The sequence below is a fragment of the Lynx rufus genome, unplaced genomic scaffold (genome assembly GCF_022079265.1).
Source record: "Lynx rufus isolate CCGP_SWC_20201006 ecotype Redwood Valley unplaced genomic scaffold, mLynRuf1.p SCAF_1, whole genome shotgun sequence".
NCBI lineage: Eukaryota > Metazoa > Chordata > Mammalia > Carnivora > Felidae > Lynx > Lynx rufus.
This window is the reverse complement of record NW_025814823.1, coordinates 108,593,630-108,615,017: the sequence shown is the minus strand read 5'-3', so window position 1 is coordinate 108,615,017 and position 21,388 is coordinate 108,593,630. Positions and strand designations below refer to the sequence as shown.

The 21,388-nt window shown below is 36.9% G+C and overlaps 1 protein-coding gene across 1 annotated transcript in view; it reads left to right on the top strand.

Moving 5' to 3' along the window:
- FNIP1 (folliculin interacting protein 1) overlaps positions 1-21,388 on the top strand; it is a 148,909-nt gene that overhangs the window by 117,244 nt on the left and 10,277 nt on the right. The window contains exons 11-14 of the mRNA XM_047084294.1: positions 2,329-2,475; positions 3,591-3,760; positions 6,888-8,316; positions 9,353-9,521. Of these exons, the coding sequence (XP_046940250.1) occupies positions 2,329-2,475; positions 3,591-3,760; positions 6,888-8,316; positions 9,353-9,521 (1,915 nt within the window). The remainder of the gene's footprint in view (positions 1-2,328; positions 2,476-3,590; positions 3,761-6,887; positions 8,317-9,352; positions 9,522-21,388) is intronic.

Below are 21,388 nucleotides of genomic sequence, written 5' to 3'. Positions count from 1 at the left end.
ATCTATTTACATACTGTGAAATCTTTGAATATCGGTAAGGCTTTGAGCAAGGTTATTTCTCTGGGCTAGTCAGTTGCTACATCTGTTCTTCTAGTCTCTAGTCATTCTGTGGAAAAATAGGGGGTGCAGAAAGGGGTCATCAGCCATTTATGGACCTTGAATTAGTCTCCCTGTTTACAGTCCTCTATAACTCCTGTCCTAACTTTACCAGGCATTTGTCAGTCTCGAGCCTCTTCTTGTTTCATTGGAGGAGATTAGCTATGTATGTGTCCCCTTCTGTGAGCACTGTAACCCATATCATCATCTACCTTAACACTTCACTTAACATTCCTTTCTGTGTTTTATGTTCTAGAATTTTATTACATGTATAATTTAAATTTTAAGTCCGATTATTCCCCATTTTTATTTGCTATAGTAATTTATCTGTTGGGGCGCCTGGGTGGCTCAGTCAGTTAAGCTGACTTCAGCTCAGGTCATGATCTTGCAGTCTGTGAGCTCAAGCCCTGTGTCAGGCTCTGTGCTGGCAGCTCAGAGCCTGGAGCCTGCTTCAGATTCTGTGTTTCTGTCTTTCTCTGCCCCTCCCTTGCTTCATACTCTTGTCACTCTCTCAAAAATAAATAAACAGTTAAAAAGATTTTTTTTAATCTGCCTTCGGATCCTTAACGGGTGTTCATTTGGGACCTCAGAACTGAACGGGATAAACATTGGTGCTCACTTTTCCATCTTACCTGGACATCCTTAATAGGCTTTAAAAATAAACATTTTCAGCTATTCCTAGTTTATATTTGAATCATATTTTTCTCTGTAAAATGCCTTTAATTCTTTTCCATTTGTTTATTTTCAAGTTCTCAGCCATGATATTATGCCCTACCAAGAACTCATTAATGTGACCTGTGTTTGTCACTTTTATCCATTGTAATATATTGTGTTCATGCTGGGTCAAGATTCAGTAAAATTTATACAGGCAAGATAATTCTTTTCCTTTTTTTGGGTTCTAGGTGTTAGAGAATTATGCTTGGGGTGCTTGGGTGGCTCAGTAGGTTTAGCGTCTGACTTCAGCTCAGGTCATGATCTCACCGTTTGTGAGTTCGAGACCTGCGTTGGGGCTCTGTGCTGACACTGTGGAGCCTGGAACCTGCTGTGAGTTCTATGTCTCCTTCTCTCTCTGCCCCTCCCCCACTCTCTTGTGTGCGCTCTCTCAAAAATAAACATTAAAAAAATGAAAAAAAAAAAGAATTATGCTGAAGTAGGTATTAGACCTATGGAGATCTTAGATAACTTTCTAGAGTTGTACTTTCTAATATAGTAGCCATTAGCCACATGTGGATACTTGAATTGTTTTTTGGTACTTAATTTAAATAAAATTAAAGTTAAAATCAATTAGTCATACTGACCACGTTTTAAGTGTTAAGTAATCACATATGACTAGTGGGTGCCATCTTGGACAGCACAGATACAGAACATTCCCATCACTGTGGAAAAAAAGGTTCTATCACATAGCACTGTTCTAGAGAGTAGAAAGTAGGACACAGTTCTGTATCTTCCAAAAGATCAACTAGTTTCTTAAGCCTCAGCTTTGTAGCATTTGCTTAATCTGAGTGTATAGGACTTGGCTGAATAGATATTAATGTGGAAGTAAAATGATTAATATTTTAAAGGTGTCCTTGAAGCCTTAAGGAGAGAGTGTAATTCATGGGTCTAGCTGTTGTCTAAGTAAATGCAAGAGAGAGCCAGAAAAGCGTCATCATAATTGTGCAATAATGCTTTCTTCTGTTGATTCAGGGAAAAACATCAGAAGATTGAGAGTCATAAAATACAGAGTGCAGATATAGTGTCCTTAGAACTTTACTAAAGAGTCTCAGCATAGGCAACAAAATGATGCCAATAAACTATTGTTTTGAGTGGGTGTATGGATAAGCTATTATCCAATACAGAATATTTTTCTCCTCTAGGTTGTTGATTATTTGCATTATATTTAAGTATGGCATATACCTTACAAACAAAGAACTGGAAGGGCTTTAGAAATTATCTGGTTCTATACTTTCATTTTTATGGGTGGCAGAAACTGATGCCTAAAGTAGGGAAGTAATTTACCCAAGAGCACACAGTCATCAGGGGCAGAGACTGCATCAGAACCATCATATATTGAGTTCATGTGCAGAGCATTCCTGTGTTACTATGCTGGTGACAAAGAAGGAATGACTTGATTGATTTTGTCCTTTTGAAAGTTTTTATAATCTACCTGTGAGGCCCATCCTGACAATATAAACTTTAAGAGTATGTAGTTCTGGGAACTATGAATTTCATAATGTGTTTTCCTCTTTTTAGAACAACAATTTGTAATCTTTATACAATGCCACGAATTGGAGAGCCTGTCTGGCTTACAATGATGTCGGGGACTCCAGAAAAGAACCAGCTTTGCCATCGTTTCATGAAGGAGTTCACATTTCTAATGGAAAATGCTTCCAAAAATCAGTATGGCTTTCTCTTTTTCTTTTTGTATATCTATCTTAGTTATTATTTACTGTAACGTGATTATCTATATTTTGATCAAACTCAGTTACAAAAGTGAAATAATTAACTGTTATCCTTGGAATTATTTCATATTATTAATAACCAAAACTGAATTCCAAAAGATAGTTAAGAGATAGGATATGGAGTGCCCTGCATGGCTCAGTTGGTTAAGCGTCCGACTTTAGCTCAGGTCATGATCTCATGGTTTGTGAGTTTGAGCCCCACATGGGGCTGCTGTCACCTTGGAGCCTGCTTCAGATCCTCTGTCTCCCCCTCTCGCTGCCCCTCCCCCGCTTGTGCTTTCTTTCTGAAAAATAAACATTTTTTAAATATTAAAAAAAGAGATAAGATATAGAAGTCCACAGAATATTATGAATGAAAAACTGTAAAAAGATCTTTAATTATGTGTTAACTTAAGGACTTAAAGTTCCTGACAATTTAACAATTCTCTGCGGCTTCCCATTTTTTGGTGAGTCATATCCACTTACAGTTTCATTCTATAGAAAATAAGTAAAACAAACAAACAAACAAAAAAAAACCCAAAACAAAACAAAAACAAACGCAGTGCCAGGATTCCAGTGATACATATTTAATGTGATCTTTTATCATACTTTTTTCTTCTAACCATTACATCAGATTCCTAGAATCCAGATGAATAATTTAGATGTTTTATTCTTTTAGATGGTAGACAAAGTTTGCTTAAAATGTTCCTTCATTTTCCTATTCAGTAATATGGAAATATATAGACTTGTTGGTTGATTCATTAATTTTGCAGGAACTAGTTTTTCAAATAAAATGGTAGTTTTGTTTTGTAATTATGATCAGAAATAGCCCTGTGTGAATATTGCTTTTATTTCAAGGATTTTTTTTAACCCCTACCTAACCAAAAACCTTGTTAATATTTATTTTCATCCAGGTGATATATCTTTTCTTTTTCTTTTCTTCTTTCCTCTCCTTTTTTAATGCTGTTTGGCTACACGAGAATATATAGTCTCTTTACTTTATTCTCTTGCTGCATTTTACGTTAGGTCTAATGAAGGCAATTTGGAATATGATAGCTGTGTTTTTGTTTTCAGATTCTTGCCAGCACTCATTACTGCAGTTCTGACCAATCATCTTGCCTGGGTTCCAACAGTCATGCCAAATGGACAACCACCTATAAAAATATTTTTAGAAAAACATTCCTCTCAGAGTGTGGACATGTTGGCAAAGACTCATCCATATAACCCACTTTGGGCACAACTAGGTATGTTTGAAAACCCTTACATTATGCATAATACTTAGATTTTTGTGTAACTGTCTGGAGTTACTTTATAGCAAAAACAAAAATAAAGAAATAAGATGTTCTCTTTTACCTCCTCCATTCGAAAGCACTTCTTTACTTGTCCTTTCATGTCTTATCCCCATATTAAGTGGTATCTCTTCCTTAGAGATATAGAGATATAGATATAGAACTTAGGGAACAAGAGAAGAAGCAGGATGAAGACTGGTTTACTAGTAACTTCAGGGTCTTGAGGGTGTTTTACATTACATACTTTTCCTGGGAAGCATGGATCACAGTCACTTGTGATAGCTAGACTAAATCTGGTTAACTGAGAGGCAATCCTTGAGGTTCCTGTTTTCCACTTTTGTTTTTTTGTTGAGTAATTTTGGAAAATGTTTCCATTAGTGCAAGGCCCTGTTAAAAAAATGAATGAGGAGAGAGGGGATAGTTGATTAGTTGATGGTCACTATGCAGGCATTGTAGCATGATGCTTAAAAGTGCAGGCTGTGAGGGCAGGCTGAGGGTGGCTCAGTTGGTTAAGCATCTGACTTCAGCTCAGGTCATGATTTCGCGGTCCGGCAGTTTGAGCCCTGTGTCAGGCCCTGTGCTGACAGCTCAGAGCCTGGAGCCTGTTTTGGATTTTATGTTTTCCTCTCTTTCTTCCCCTCCCCTACTTATGCTCTGTCAGTCAAAAATGAATAAATGTTTAAAAAATTTTTTTAAAAAAGGACAGGCTGTGAGTTAGGCAGACCACATTTGGATTGTAGTCTCTTTGTTTACAAATTGGGGATAATAATAATAGATAGTACATACTTCATAAAGATGTGGAAATTAAATAAAATAATATGTGTAAAGTGCTTAGAACAGTGTGAGGTAAATGTGGCTGCTGTTACTCCTGCTCTTACTCTATTGCTGTTAGGGCATGGGGGAGGAGTCCAATGAGAACATTTTGATGACTTGGTAGAAACTTCCCTTAGGTTGTGTTGATGAGTGAGCTTGTCAGGCAGGTGGTCATGTAACTTATTCATGTAACTTCCCTTCTTTTCTCTTTCTTCCCTCTCTTCCTTCTTCCTTTACTTTCATCTAGTTAATCGTGGTATAATTGACATACAGCCAACACATGTATAAAACACACAATTTTGTAAGTTTTGATATATATGTCAAAATATGAATGCCTCTGAAACCATTACCAAAATGAGGATGATAAACATACCCATCGCTTCCAAAAGTTTCCTCATGTAATCTCTCCCTCCTTTCCCTACCTACTCTCCCTACTCACCTTCCTTTCCATACCCAGGCAGCTGTTGATCTGCTTTCTGTCACCATAGATTACTTTGCAATTCTAGATATAAATGGAATCATACAGTACATGGTTTTTTTACTGTCTGACTTTTTTCATTCAACATAATTACTTTGAGATTCACCTATGTTGTATATATTCATAGTCAATCCCTTTGTTATGCTAGGTAGTATTCCATTATATGGATATTAACTTTTTTCAAATCAAGTATTCAGTGGTATTTTTTTATTTGGACATATCAAATTTATTTTCAATTCTACAATCACTTATTGAGTGCATGATATATGTAAGGTCCTGTGCAAAGAATATTGGGGGGTATGAAAGGTGAAATGTAGTTCTTGGTATCAAGAAGTGGATAGTTTATTACTGAAGGTAATAAATAGAACAATAATAATAACAATGACAAATTACCGTCAACAAATACGGGGATAATTCAAAGAGGAACTGTAAGAGAAATGAAAAGTTGAGTGAGAGTTCAGTTATGGAAGTTTACTTTTGCCCAAGAGAGGATGCTTGGGTGGAAAGCTTTGGAGTGGCAGAGATAACAGGGGAAATGGTAAATACATAGCATGAGGAAAAGGGGTCTTCATGTTAAAAGTGCTGAGTAGAATGAGTGTTTCATTTTATGTAGTTTGCTTTAAGTGGGACTTTGTGTGAATAATGATGAAAAAGGGTAACTATAAGAAAATAAACCTAGAAAAGTAAAGTAGAACCAGTCATGAAAGTCTCATTTGCCATGCCAGAACAGTTCAGTTTATTTGGTAATTTGTGGGAACCTTAGGAGTAGTTTTGAATAGTGGCATGATGGCATTAGAGCCAGTGTATTAACCAGAGGGGAAGAATTGTCATTATATTGTTTATAGCATATATTTATTTGAGACCTGTTTATGTTTAAACAATGTAGAGGTTAAGTTTTAAAGTGTATATGCAAACAACATGCTAAAATTGAATTAAATTTAAATTAATGACTGTATTCTCCATTTTTAAGTGTACTTTGGCAACTGTGTCTTCTAATTTGAGCTATAGCATAAATACAGAAATTTATATTGATGACTCTTAGGTTCCCCTCCTCCCCTTTTTTATGTAATGGCTGTTTATGTCTCACATGGATGTAAAAGTGAAAATGAACTACATGGCTAAATGTGTTGCCCTTTCTTTTCCTCTTAGGTTAGTTAGGTCTCACTCTTCTGGTCCTTTCTGGCCTTTTCTGAGTACTCAACCCTTTAGGAAATGGAAGGGGAAATGGGCTTTTAAAAAGCTAGTTTTGGGTCCTCGGTAGGGCAATAAAAGTTACTGTTCACGGATGTGATTTAAATCAAGAAAGATCAGATATGTGATGTGACTACTCCAGTTCTGCTCCATTCTACCATTGCTTCCTTTTCTCCTTGCCCCCCAGTAGAGGTTTTGCTTTTTCTTCTCTGCTTTGAGTGCAGCTATAGAATCCTTTTGCACATAGTCCTTAGGTAGAGCTTCTCTATCCCACTGAAGTGCTCTGTGTGAGGACTGGCACCGAGAATATTCTTGATAAATGTGAGTGTCACAATGGACTCTTTGGTTGAAGTTTCAGAACCAGTAGCTGCCTAAGGAGGAATCTGGAAAACCTCTCTGTTCACCTTTCTCTTTGGCTAACAAAGAGATTCATTCATCTTATCGTATCCTCCTGAATAGTCGCTCACGTATGAAAGAACTAAGAATAAAACCTGAGCTAGCCCTCATACAATAAGATTAGCTTTCTGATCATTGAAAATAGCCTGCTTAGTTAGCTACATGAATAGACGATGTGTCCATTAACTGTTTTTTCCATTTCAGGGGACTTGTATGGCGCTATTGGCTCTCCTGTACGGTTGGCAAGGACTGTAGTGGTTGGCAAACGACAAGACATGGTCCAGAGGCTGCTTTATTTTCTTACTTATTTTATAAGATGCTCTGAACTTCAAGAAACCCATCTTTTAGAAAATGGAGAAGATGAAGCCATCGTTATGCCAGGCACTGTAATTACTACCACTTTGGAGAAAGGTGAAATAGAAGAATCTGAGTATGTGCTTATCACAATGCACAGAAACAAAAGCAGTTTGCTCTTCAAAGACCCAGAAGAAACAAGGACTCCTAATTGTAACTGTAAATATTGCAGTCGTCCACTCCTGGGACAAAATATGGAGAATGTTTCACAACAAGAGACAGAAGAGATTCAAAACAGCTCTAAGGAGCTACTAGGAATTTCAGATGAGTGCCGTATGATTTCTCCCTCTGACTGCCAAGAAGAAAATGCTGTTGATGTTAAACAGTTCAGAGATAAATTAAGAACTTGCCTTGACACCAAGTTGGAGACCGTTGTTTGCACAGGATCTGCTCCAGTAGACAAATGTGCCTTGTCAAAATCAGGCTCAGAGCCAGCAGAGGAAACATGGCATAATGAGGAATTGCTGGGTTCAGGTAATCACACAGGCAAAGTGTTGAGATCCACGGGAATGGTTGTGGAAAAAAAACCTCCAGATAAGCTTGTGACTGCTGCATTTTCTTGTGAAGCATCCCAGACGAAGGTTACTTTCTTAATTGGAGATTCTATGTCACCTGACTCAGATACTGAACTCAGGAGTCAGGCAGTGGTGGATCAGATTACCAGGCACCACACCAAGCCACTGAAGGAAGAAGGAGAGGCTGTTGTTGATCAGCAGCATCAAGAAACTAAACAAACAACTAAGGACCAATCCGGAGAGTCTTCTATACCAAACGTAGTTTCTGGAGAGCCCTGTGAACTTCCCTGTTGGAATCATTCAGACCTAGAAAGCATGAGCTTATTTGATGAATATTTTAATGATGATTCAATTGAAACTAGGACTATTGATGATATTATTGCAGTTAAAACAAGTACAGACAGTAAAGAACACTGCTGTATGTTAGAATTTTCAAAAGGATTGTGTACTACAAATAGCAAACAGAACAGTGAATTTTGTAAATGTGTAGAAACAGTTCACCAAGATTCATGTAAAACCTGCTTTCCTCAGCAGGACCAAAGAGATAAACTCTCCATTCTTGTCCCCCATGGGGATAAAGAGACTTCAGAGAAAAAAATTGCTATAGGAACTGAATGGGACATTCCAAGGAATGAAAGTTCAGATAGTGCCCTTGGGGATAGTGAAAGTGAAGATGCAGGTCATGATATGACTAGACAAGTAAGCAGTTATTATGGAGGAGAGCAAGAAGATTGGGCAGAAGAAGATGAGATACCTTTTCCTGGGTGAGTAAGAAGTTTTAACCTATAATAGACTCCCTCTAAATATGTACCATTCTTTTGTTTAGTTGGTCTTTAATATAAAAGAAGAGATCATTGTCCTGGACAGATTTTCTTTTATTATCATGTGCTCTTACTCATAGGAAAGATTAAAGGCTAAGCCCTCCAGGCACCCCAGAAAGGCTCAATGAAGGCTTTAAAGACAAGTATATTTGTGTGTGGGAAATTCTTTACTGCTTAGGAGTTTTCAAGCCATTAAAGAATGAATTATGCCCCCAAATATATGCTGAGCCCAGCAACTAGAGAGAGGTAATCACGGAGAAGGTGGGAAATGGCTATTGGAAATAAATTTGGCCAAGACTAAAAGGAAAAACAGGGAATGATACTCTCAGTCAAATATACAAGGAGTAGATTTGTATTTGAGAAATGTTATATTCCAAGCTTTGGGTTTGTGATGTATTTAACTACTTTGTTTTGAATGATGGTTTTCATTTTCTGATTGCATTAAGAATGTATTACATACCGGGGCGCCTGGGTGGCGCAGTCGGTTAAGCGTCCGACTTCAGCCAGGTCACGATCTCGCGGTCCGGGAGTTCGAGCCCCGCATCAGGCTCTGGGCTCATGGCTCAGAGCCTGGAGCCTGTTTCCGATTCTGTGTCTCCCTCTCTCTCTGCCCCTCCCCCGTTCATGCTCTGTCTCTCTCTGTCCCCCAAAAAATAAATAAACGTTGAAAAAAAAAAAAAAAAAAAAAAGAAAGAATGTATTACATACCAAAGGGACAGCATTCCTGATGACTGTTAAGAAAGTTTTATACTTACCTCCTTACATAGCTGTTCATCTACCCTCTTTTCTTGATAGGAAGGAGTACTTTGTGATCTGATAGATCACTTAGGCCAGTTTTTACTTAACGATGATTTTACTCTGTATTTTATAGAAAATGATGGTACTAGAAATATGGAGTAGTAGAGTCCAAGAAGTTTTTTATTGATACAATATGTTTGTTACTAATTAGATATGCCTTCTTTTGGGACTTTTCTTCCAGGTCAAAGTTAATTGAAGTGAGTGCTGTTCAGCCCAACATTGCCAACTTTGGGAGGTCCTTGTTGGGTGGCTACTGCTCATCTTATGTGCCTGACTTTGTTCTTCAAGGAATTGGTAGTGATGAGAGGCTCCGTCAGTGTCTGGTGTCAGATTTGTCTCATGCTGTGCAGGTGAGTTACCTTCCCTGCTCTTGAATGTATTTAGAATGAACTTTGTTTACTGACAGAACCCCAAATTATCTTGTATTTTTGGTCATACTTTACTATGTACCAGTCACTGTACTCTGAATCTGTCACTTTTGCACCTGCATGTTTGTGCCTGTCACCCTGAAAGCAAGTAGAGAGTTTCAGGAATCTATGCAAACAGAAATGTGAAATACGGAGAGTATTATATATATTCATGGATGTTCATCATCAGATCATTTATGGTATCAAAAAAATTGTAAATGCTTAAATGTGAATGCAGTTATTTTCTTGATTTCATTTTCAGATTGTTCACTGCTTGTATATAGAAGTACATTTGATTTTTGTATATTGATCTTACATTCATCTGCCCTGCTGAACTCATTTATTAGTTACTAAAGTTTTGTGTCTGGATTCCTTAGGTTTTTCTACATATAGGTTCATGTCATCAATGAATAGACAGTTTTACATTTTCCTTTCCCGTGTGGATACACTGTGTCTTTCTTGCCTGATTTTACAGCCTAGAACCTTCACTAGAGTTGCATAGAAGTGCTGATAGTGGACAGACTTGTCTTTTTCCTGATATTAGGGGAAAACATCAAGTCTTTCATTGTTTAGTATGATGTTAGCTGTAGGATTCTTATAGATGCCCTTTATCAGATGGAAAAAGTTTCCTCCTATTCCTAGTTTTTTCATCCCCCCCACCTTTAAATGATCATTTGGTTTTCTTCTTTAAACTGTTAATGTGATAGATTACATTGATTGATTTTTAGATGTTAACCAACTCTTGTATTCCTGGGAAAAAAATCCCATATAGTTCTTTTATATATTACTGGATATGATTTGCTAATATTTTGTTATGGATTTTGGAATCTGTATTCATGAGGGATATTAGTCTGTAGTTTTGTTGTGATATATTTGCGTAGCTTTAATATCAGAATAATACTTGCCTTATGGAATGAGGTGGGACATATTCCTTTCTCTGTTTCCTGGAAGAGTTTCTGGAGAATTGGTATTATTTTTTTCTCCAAATGTTTGATAGAATTCACCTGTGAAGTAATTTGGACCTGGACTTTGTAAAATAAGAATTTTTAAATTACTGATTCAACTTCTTGTTCCAGATCTATTCCAATTTTCTATTTCTTCCTGAGTCAATTTTGATAATTTTTGTCTTTCTAGGAATTATTTACATTTAAGTGATCTGATTTATTAGTTGGGATAAGATGGTTCATATCCCCCTTCTTTCATTCCTGATTCTTACAATCTGTGTTTTTCCTTTTTTCCCCCTCCTAAAAGTGGAATATTCCAAAGAAGAGTTCATTCATGGCTTGACTTCCTAATAGTTATTTTGGGCCCTTATGTATCAAAGATGAATAGGCTGTGGCCCATGGGACAATAGGCTTGTTACATTGGAACATGACCACACCCATTTATATATTCTGTGACTGTTTTCTTGCTTCACCAGCAGAGTTGAGTCATTGAAACAGAGACCTTATAGTCCTTAAAGCCTAAAATATTTTGTCTTGTTCTTTATAGAAAAAGTTTGCTGATTCCTTATCTTTGTGTGTTAATTTTGTTCAACTTTTGTTTTCACTGAGTTTTCTCTCTTTTTCTGTCTTTTGTTTCATTGTTTTCTATCCTAATCTTTATTATTGCTTCCCTCTGCTTGCTGTGAATTTAGTTTGCTCTTTTTTGTTAAGGTGGAAGCTTAGGTTATTAATTTGAAGCATTCTTTCTTTTCAAATGTATGCATTTAGCTCTAAATTGTCCTCTGAACACTACTTTACCCAAAGTTCATAGATTTTGACATGTTGTTTTTGTTTTCATTCACTTCAAAATATTTTCAAATTTGTCTTCCCATTTCTTTGACCCAGGGGTTATGTAGAAGTATGTTTTTAATCCCCATATATTTGTAGAATTCTTAAATTTCCTTTTCTTGATTCCTAAATTAGTTCCATTGTGGTCAGAAAACAAACGTTGTATGATTTTAGTCCTTTTAAATTTATTGAGTCTTGTTTTATGGCCCAGCATGTGGTGTATCCTGTTCCATGTGTAGTTGAAAAAAAAAGTCAGCTGTTGTTGGGCACAGTGTACTATAGATGTCCAGTCAAGTTGGTTGATGGCTTATTTAGGTTTCTACGTCCTTGCTGATTTTGTCTAGTTGTTCCATTGTTTAGTGAGCATGGAGTATTGAAGTCTCCACCTTTGTTGAATTTTCTGTTTCTTTCTTTAATCCCATGTATCACTCTAATAAATTTTTTTAACAAAACCTTCCCCCTTTCCCCTGTGAGAACAACAGCAACAAGGAATAGAGAAAGTCAACGGGGAAATCATGAGTGAGAAAATATGGCTCAGTGAGCAAGCAGTCCTTTAATTATTAGCCAGAAAGGTTTAAACCTGTTGTGTTGGTAGTAAATTATCTAAAGTTGTAAACTTTGGTGTTTTATTATATAGTAGGGAAATTATGAAAAATCTAGATAAAAACAAAGTTTGAAAGAAAACTTATCAAGACTTGTTTTTTTTAATTAATTTATTTATTTTGAGAGAGAGAGAGAGAGAGAGAGTGTGTGTGTGTGTGTGTGTGTGTAAGTGAGGGAGGGACAGAGGAGAGAGAGAATCCCAAGCAGGCTCTGCACTCTTAGCTCAGAGCCCAACATGGGGCTTGCTCCCACAAATTGTGAGATCATGACCTGAGCTGAAATCAAGAGTCAGACACCCAACGAACTGAGCCACCCAGGCACCCCAAAACTCATGTTCTTTATATTTAAAAGCCATCTTGCTCAAACCTTTAACACCAATCAGATAAATGTTTATTGACATACTATGTTCTGAACATGGTGCGAATAGTCCATGGGATATATAGATGAAAAAGAAATAGCTTCTGATCTCAAGTTATTTACTCACTCTCAAGTTAGGGAAGTATATGAATAAGTGTAGTATAATACATAAAAAAATACATGCCTGAGAAAGATAAGAAAAAGTAATTTAATGCTTTACAGGAAACAATTTATATCAGTTAGTGGTGTTTGTCCTTCAGAGTACAGCCTCCATTTCTGGTTTTTGGGGTTTTTTGTTTCACTTCTGTCCTCCTGCTGCTGATGTAGTATGTAGTAAACATTTGTTGAAATACTTGGTTAGGAAATCCAATGTGGATCCTTCTAATGCACTGTGTCCTCTTGTCTTTATGTCTTATCTTAGTTATTCAGTCTCTTTTTTCCCTTCATCTGTACCCATTAGCACACACTGTGTACTTTGATACTGTCTCTGGAAGCCTCGCTTTGGAAGGGGTGACTGTCTCCTATTGAAAACAAAACATTTCCGTTTTAAGGGTTTTACCTTAGGAAGAGAAGGAATATTAATAGTAATAAGCAGTTTTTATTGTAGCCTTAATATGTGCGAGGGACTTAAATGTAATACCTCATCTAATTTTATGGTAATAATTTTATGATACTTATTTTTATCATTCGTATATTTCAGACATAGCACAGAGAGTTACATTAGATAGGGAATGGCAGAGCTAGAAGTCAGTCCTGATCTGCCTTTAGTAATGCTTTTAAGCTTCTGTGCTTAATATATACAAAACACTGGGTCACCTGGGTGGCTCAGTTAGTTAAGCCTCCAACTCTTGATTTCTGTTCAGGTCATGGTCTCATGGTTTATGAGTTCAAGCCCTGTGTCAGGTTCTGTGCTGACAGTGCAGAGCCTGTTTAGGATTCTCTCTCTCCCTCTCTCTCTCTGTGCCCTTCACTCTGCACATGTGTGCTCTCTCTCTTTCTCAAAATGAATAAACTTTAAAAAAGAATACACACACACACACACACACACACACACACACACACACACACACAAAACACCATCCCTGAAACATACCATCTCTAAAACAGATGTACGAAGTTAATGCAAATAAAACAGCAAATTGGCATTACAAAAACAAAGCTTGCAAGACTTTTATTATTAGCGGTCGTACTTCTGTTGCTCTTGGAGTCATTCCACTGTGGTGTAAAAAGTAAGCTTTCTGTCTTCTGCCCTCTCCTTATATTTTCATTTAGTTATAGTTTATAGTCTTTTCTTCTTATATTTTCATTTAGTTATAGAAGATATTTTATTATCAAAGCAGATTACAGTAAAAGTTTTTTAAGTTTATTTATTTTGAGAGAGAGAGAGAGCATGTGCAAGAGGGGGAGGGGCAGAGAGAGAGAGAGTCCCTGAGCTGTCATTGCAGAGCCTGACATGGGGCTCAGTCCCACAAACCCAGAGACTATGACCTGAGAGCTGAAATCAAGAGTTGGATGCTTAACGAACTGAGCCATCCAGGTGCCCCAGATTACAGAAAATTTAATGAGGAAGTGAAAACTAAAATACTAAACTTAATCTCAGAATTAAGAGATTGAATCTTCTGTCATTCATTTTTCTGTATTCATGTTTAAGGTTTATGTTTGATGGTTTTAATTACTGTGTGCTTATAATTTATCAACATTACGTTTAACATGAGAGTGATTTCTCATGCACCTATATGGAAAACCATGTAGGAGTTTTTAATACATAAATCATGAGGATAGTACTTAAAAAACAATACAGTCTTATTCTTCTGAACTATATCGTGGAGTGTCTTTTCTTTTTCTCCTCACTTTCTAAGAAAGAGGCATTTTTCTCATTACCAATTCAATGTATATTTACTATATATAAAATACTGAAATATGAGGGAAGCTGAAAACAAGTTTTCCCAGCTCTACCATGCAGTGGCAGACATTCTTAATATAAAAACCTCTTCCAGTCATTATGTAGTATGTGGCATCTGATAAAACCCAAACTTTGCCACTTCCTATCTGTGAATCCTAAGACAAGATATTTAATCTTATGGAACCTAGATTTCCTTGGCTATAATGAAAGCAATACTAATGTTTATATACCAGAGTTATACTGTGTGGTGTGTTGTATATATTAGGTTCTTTGTGTCTTACAGCTTCTTGTCATTGTTATTATTCTGTGTGTATATTGGTATGTGTGTGTGTATATATACATTTTATATATGTACCTAATTGGGGACTTTTATATATACATATACATATTTTTTCTATATAGTATATATATGTATATATGGTTTTGATCATTCCCCCCCACAAACTTTATTTTTTATCTAGATTTGCCATAATTTTTCTGCAATATAGTAAATCACTAAAATTTACATTTTTATGTATAAATACATATTTACATATATTATACATGTATATAAAATGCATATGTAGCTTGTGTATGTATATATATATATATATATATACAGTATGTATGTATATGGTATTATATTTAATTTCTTTTTAATGTTTGTTTATTTTTGAGAAAGATGTAGACAGAGTGCAAGTGGGGGAGGGGCAGAGAGAGAGGGAAATACAGAATCCAGAATCTGAATAGACTTCACACTCTGAGACTGTGAGCACAGATCCTGACGTGGGGCTAGAACTCACGAACTGTCAGATCATGACATGATCTGAAGTCGGACACTTAACTGACTGAGCCACCCAGGCGCCCCTGTATTTAATGTTTTGAATTCTGTTTTGTTAGTTAACAGTTGATATAAGAGAATTTCCCCGTATTATTAACATACTTTGTAAATACTGTTTTTAATGTTTGTTGGTTATTCCATTGTTTTGCTATATGGTTAGTTTTTCTAACCATTCTCCTATTGCTCAACTTTCTTTTTTCCACTTTTATTTCAAAATATGATTCACAACGTATTAGTTTAAGGGGTACAACATAATGATTGGATATATGTATATATTGCAAAATGACTACCGCAATAATATGTTTAGTTAACATCCAACTGACTTAGTTCACTTAGCATGATGCCCTCAAGGTCCATTCATATTGTTGCAAATGGCTGAATAGTATTCTGTGTGTGTGTGTGTGTGTGTGTGTGTGTGTGTGTGTGTATCACATATTTAAAAAAAATTTTTTTTTTAAGTTTATTTATTTTGAGAGAGAGCATGAGCAGAGGAGGGGCAGAGAGAAAAGGAGAATCCCAAGCAGGAGGGGCAGAGGGAGAGGGAGAGGGAGAATCCCAAGCAGGCTCTCTGCTGTCAACGTGGAGGCTAACATGGGGCTTGAATCCACAAAACTGTAAGCCAAAATCAAAAGATGTACGCTAAGCCCATTGAGCCACCCAGGTGCCCCCCACATCTTCTTTATCCATTCATCTGTTGATGGAAACTAGGTTGTTTCCCTGTCTTGGCTATTGTGAATAATGGTGCAGTGAACATGGGAGTGCAGATATTTCTTTGATAGCCTGCTTATGTCTTTTGAATATATGCATACCCAGAAGTGGTATTGCTGGATGATATGGTAGTCCTGTTTTTGACTTTTTGAGGAGCCTCCATGCTGTTTGCCATAGTGACTGTACCAATATACATTCCTGCCAACAATGCACAAGTGTTCTCTTTTCTTCACACCCTTGCCAACACTTGTTTGACAGGTTTGAGGTGATGTCTCATTGTGGTTTAGATTTGTGTTTCCGTTGAGCACCTTCTTATGTATCTGTTGGTCATTTGTATGTCTTCTTTGGAAAAATGTCATTTCAGTTTCTCTGCCCATGTTTTAATGAGATTGTTAGGGATTTTTTTTCCTTTGCTATTGAGTTATATGATTCTTTATATATTTTAGATTTTAACTTCTTATCTGATAACATAGTTTGCAGATATTTTCTCCCATTCCATACATAGGTTGCTTTTTCATTTTGCTTCTGGTTTCATTTGCTGTGCAGCACCCTTTTAGTTTAGTTTGCTTTTATTGCCTTGGCTTTTTGGTGTCAAGTCCAAAAAATCATTGCCAAGACCAGTGTCAAAGAGCTTACTCCTTATGTTCTTCTAGGATTTTTATGCTTTTGGGTTCTTTGTTCAAGGCTATAATCTGGTTTGAATCTTGTGTATGGTGTATGATAGGGATCTGGTTTCATTCCTTTGCATGTGGCTGTCTAGTTTCCTCAGCACCATTTCTTGAAGAGTATCCTGTCTGTATTGTGTAGTCTTGTCTCCTTTATCATAAATTAATTGAACATTATGCATGAGTTTATTTCTGGGTTCTCTATTCTCTATTGCTCAACTTTTAAAAGGTTTTATTCCTTTTACTGTTATAAATAACATTAATACTGTCTCTGTGTTTTAAAAGACTTTAGGATTATTTCTTTTAGGCTAGATTCTCAGAAATAGGGTTATTGGCTAGCTTTTAAGATTAGGATTATTTTCGTGTTCTTGATGTATGTTGGTTAGTTTCTTCTCCAAAAGGCAATGCTAGTTTGTTTGTTTATTTTTTTAACATCTATTTATTATTTAGAGACAGAGAGAGACAGATCATGAGCATGGGAGGGGCAGAGAGAGAGGGAGACACAGAATCCGAAGCAAGCTCCAGGCTCTGAGCTGTCAGCACAGAGCCTGACACGGGGCTCGAACTCACGGACCGCGAAATCATGACCTGAGCCGAAGTCGATGGTTAACCGACTGAGCCACCCAGGCGCCCCAAAAGGCAATGCCAGTTTAAGTAATTTTTTTTTTTTAATTTTTTTTCAACGTTTATTTATTTTTGGGACAGAGAGAGACAGAGCAGGAACGGGGGAGGGGCAGAGAGAGAGGGAGACACAGAATCGGAAACAGGCTCCAGGCTCTGAGCCATCAGCCCAGAGCCCGATGCGGGGCTCGAACTCACGGACCGCGAGATCGTGACCTGGCTGAAGTCGGACGCTTAACCGACTGCGCCACCCAGGCGCCCCGGCAATGCCAGTTTAAACAGCAATTTGCAGTGTCTCTAAGACCTGTTTGCTCCGCAGCATTGTGGGTCTCATTTTTATTTTGAAAAGTAATTGAAGAAACTGGCTAGTTTTGAGGACAGTACACTGAAGTTGAGTTGGTACATTTTTAGTTTAAAAGTGCAATTTACAAGGCCATGTTTGAATAGCTAGTAGGCGACTGAATAATGAGGTTTTGTAAAGGGGTGGAGATGTAGGAGTATCTGCTAGAGAAGAGATTTGGGGGTTTATGTATTGACATTCTGGAAATGGCTGGGAGAGAAAAAAAGGCTGGTAAGATTGAGGATGAATGTGTGCTGTAGAAGTCATGAAACTCGGAAAAGAAGGTTTAAGAAAAATAAGGCTTCATGGGGCGCCTGGGTGGCTCAGTTGGTTAAGCATCCAACTTTGACTCAGATCATAAGCCCCGTGTTGGATTCTGTGCTGACAGTGCGGAGCCTGCTTGGGATTCTCCCTTTCTCTCTGCCCCTCCTCCACTTACGCTTTCTCTTTCTCTCAAAAACAAATTAAAGAAAAAGAAGTCTTTATGTTTACTGTTTCTCACATAAACTACTTTCCATTTTATGACTAGGAAGTATCTGAAGCAGGATACAAGTTTAATTAAGGTTGTGGAAGAGGCCACTACAAGGTCTGCCCTGAGAATATTGTCCCATTTGCTATATAGTGTCTCTTTTCTAGAAGTTGATGATGAAGAGAAAGACTAGGATTGTTTAAATTGAAATTTTATCAGATTAGAACATTGCATATGACAGTGCATTAAATGAAAACAAGCAGTCAAAATGAATGACTGTCACTGCCTCCAACTTTGTGTTTTTTTTAACAACTTCTAAAGCAAGTTTGATTTGAATTATTTCTGATCATAAGCTTGGAATTTAGACCCTTCTCACTTGGGAGACTACCAACCTGGGACCATTTTCCTTTTCCTTACCAAAAAAATAGCTTTTATAGATTTGGGTTAGATACATTTAAAAACAACAAATACATGGAGAGGCAAACCAAGAAACAGACTCTTAACTATGGAGAGCAAACTAGAGTGGAGGTGGGAGGGGAGGATGGATGAAATAGGTGATGGGGATTAAGGAGGGCACTTGTTGCGATGAGCACTGGGTGTTGCATGGAAATGATGAGTCATTAAATTTTATACCTGAAAGTAATATTACACTGTATGTTAACTAACTGGAATTTGAATAAAAATTTGAGGGAAAAACAAACAAAAATGAAAAATCTTAGCCACATGCCTTTTGATTGAAGAGCGGTAAGGTTAATTTCTAAGGTTTATAACCTTTTAAACAAGGTATGTTTCATAGTAGTTTCCCCATTATCTGTTTAGGCATTTCCTTGTGACAATAGTGGATGTATCCCCTTCATAATTTTAATCTCCTAAAGATGCCCACTGCTCTTGAAAGTAGTATCTGCCTTTAACAGTTTGTTATTTCAGTTGTTTTTTTTTTTTAATTTTTTTTTAATGTTTATTTATTTTTGAGACAGACAGAGTGAGAGTGGGGGAGGGGCAGAGAGAGGGAGACAGAATCTGAAACAGGCTCCAGGCTCTGAGCTATCAGCACAGAGCCCGACGCAGGGCTCGAACTCACAGACCATGAGATCATGACCTGAGCCAAAGTCAGACGCTTAACTGACTGAGCCACCCAGGCGCCCCTCCACTTTGGTTTTTTGATCATACCTCCTGCCTTATTTTTCTTTTATAACCATAGAGATACTTACATTAAAATATATGTTTATATCTTTTTTTTTTAAGTTTATTTTGAGAGAGAGAGTGAGTGGGAGAGAGGCAGAAAGAGAAAGAGAGAATCCCAAGCAGGCTCCCTGTTGTCAGTGCAAAGCCCGATGCAGGGCTGGATCTCAGAAACCATGAGATCACAACCTGAGCCAAAATCAAGAGTTGGACACTTAACCAACTGAGCCACCCAGGCGCCTCTGTTATCTTGTTTCTTAAAAATGTATGGTATAGCTTACATCTTTAGATGTATGTGCCATTTGCAGAATTTTATTTCAGTAATTAAGTTGGTTAATTGAAAAATGTTATATTCTTGGTAAAAGTTGAATAAGAAATATTTGAGTATTATTTCATAAAAACAAATACAAACTTAAGAGCTTCATGGAAAGTTTGCACAGTGTAACTTTCCAGGCTTTTTCTTTGCTATTTTCTTCTTCCCCACTTCTCAGTATCATTTTTCACTAATTTAGTCACATGTATCTACTTCTTTCTTTTGAATCTTCTCATGATATTGTCTTTTACAGAATTATCCATATTCCCCTCTGATTGTTTACCAGCAGTCCAATCCATACTTAAAAGTTACGTTCCTTCTATTGTAAAACTCCTAATCACACAGAACCCATTATTGCCCTCCTGCTACCCCCCACTTGATGCCTGTTTTGTCTGTTACACGTAGGTCTTTTTACAGCCAGTTGTATTTATTTTTATCTCTCACACAGGACTGTGAGCTCCATTGTCTTTTTTTACTTAGTGTCAAGCCAAAGGCTTTATTCAGAGTGGTTGTTCTTTAACAGAGGCAAAGGGATATCCTTTCCGTGTGCCAAACCTGGGTTTACTAAGGAGCAAACCTACATTCTTTGCTATAAAATGTGGTAACAGTACAAGTTTGAAAGGAAAAAAGCCATTGGGTTAAAGTATTTCAAATGACAATTTTTAATCTCAGTTTTATTCCTGCTATTCCATATGGCCAGCAGTAAATAAATCCTTAGCTTTTCAAATGTAGAAAGATGTTGAAATATTGAGCACTTGTAGGAGCATCATTTCTTTTTTCTTTCTGTTTTCCTTTAGGACCATTATTTCTTTTTAATAGTGGTGCTATGTACTTGATTGTCATTTTTGGTCTTTGTGTATAAACCATGAGAAGCCAAGGGCATAGCCATGTGCCTGTGGTCCTTTTAATAGTATATGTTAGTTAAAAATATTTTTCATTTTACCTTAAACTTTCTAATTATAAAAGTGTCACTTAGGTAAATGCTTCTGATAGAAATTCAAACAATATGAAGATACACAAAATCAAAAAGAAATCCTTCTTTATACTCTTAATATTCCATCCACACTTCTTCACAAAGATCTTCATAATAGAGTTTGATTTGAGTATTTTCATTCTTTTCTTTACACATTTTAATTTAGATATAGATACGAATTTTTAAAAAACAACTGGGATATAATATGTATATGGGGTGTATGTGCGTGCATGTGTCGGGGCGTTTATTGACTTTTTTTTCCTACTTAACCATGTGTCTTGGAGAGCCATGTTAGTGCTTGGTGATTTGTTTCCTTTTTAATTTGCTATATTCATAATGTGGATGTATATTGTAATAAAATAGAAAAACCAGGGAACATAGGCAGCAAGGTATTTCATGTAATCAAGTGATAGCCCCTGAGGTGCTCAAGTAAATCAATGTCTGACAAGGTGGGATAGTTAGCACAGAACCTTACCATTAACTTGTTCATTAGAATTCCTTTTGGGCATACTTTGTAAATGTTTAGCTCTTTCAAGGTAAAAAATATTTTCTTTCAATTGCCTGACAGTAGTTAGCACTCAGTAAAATTATTGAATGATCAAAAGACTGGTGACAGTTAACTTCTGGATTAAAGAATACAAAGTTCAGGGGGCGACTGGGTGGCTTAGTGGTTGGCTCAGTGGTTAAGTGTCCAACTTCAGCTCAGGTTATGATCTCGCTGTTTGTGAGTTCGAGCCCCGTGTTGGGCTCTGTCCTGACAGCGTGGAGCCTGGAGCCTGCTTCGAGTTCTGTGTTCCCCTCTCTTTCTGCCCCTTTCCCACTCATGTGCACGTGCATTCTCTCTCTCTCTCTCTCTCTCTCTCTCTCTCTCAAAAATGAATAAATATTTTTTTAAAAATTTAAAGAATACAAAGTTCAACCAACTGATGCTTACCAGAATGGAGGTAGGTGGAGAGATGGATGAAACAGATGATGGGAATTAAGGAGGGCACTGGTGATGAGCACCAGGTGATGTTAATGAAGTGTTGAATCACTCACTGTATTTTACACCTGAAGCTAATATTATACTGTATATTAACTAGAA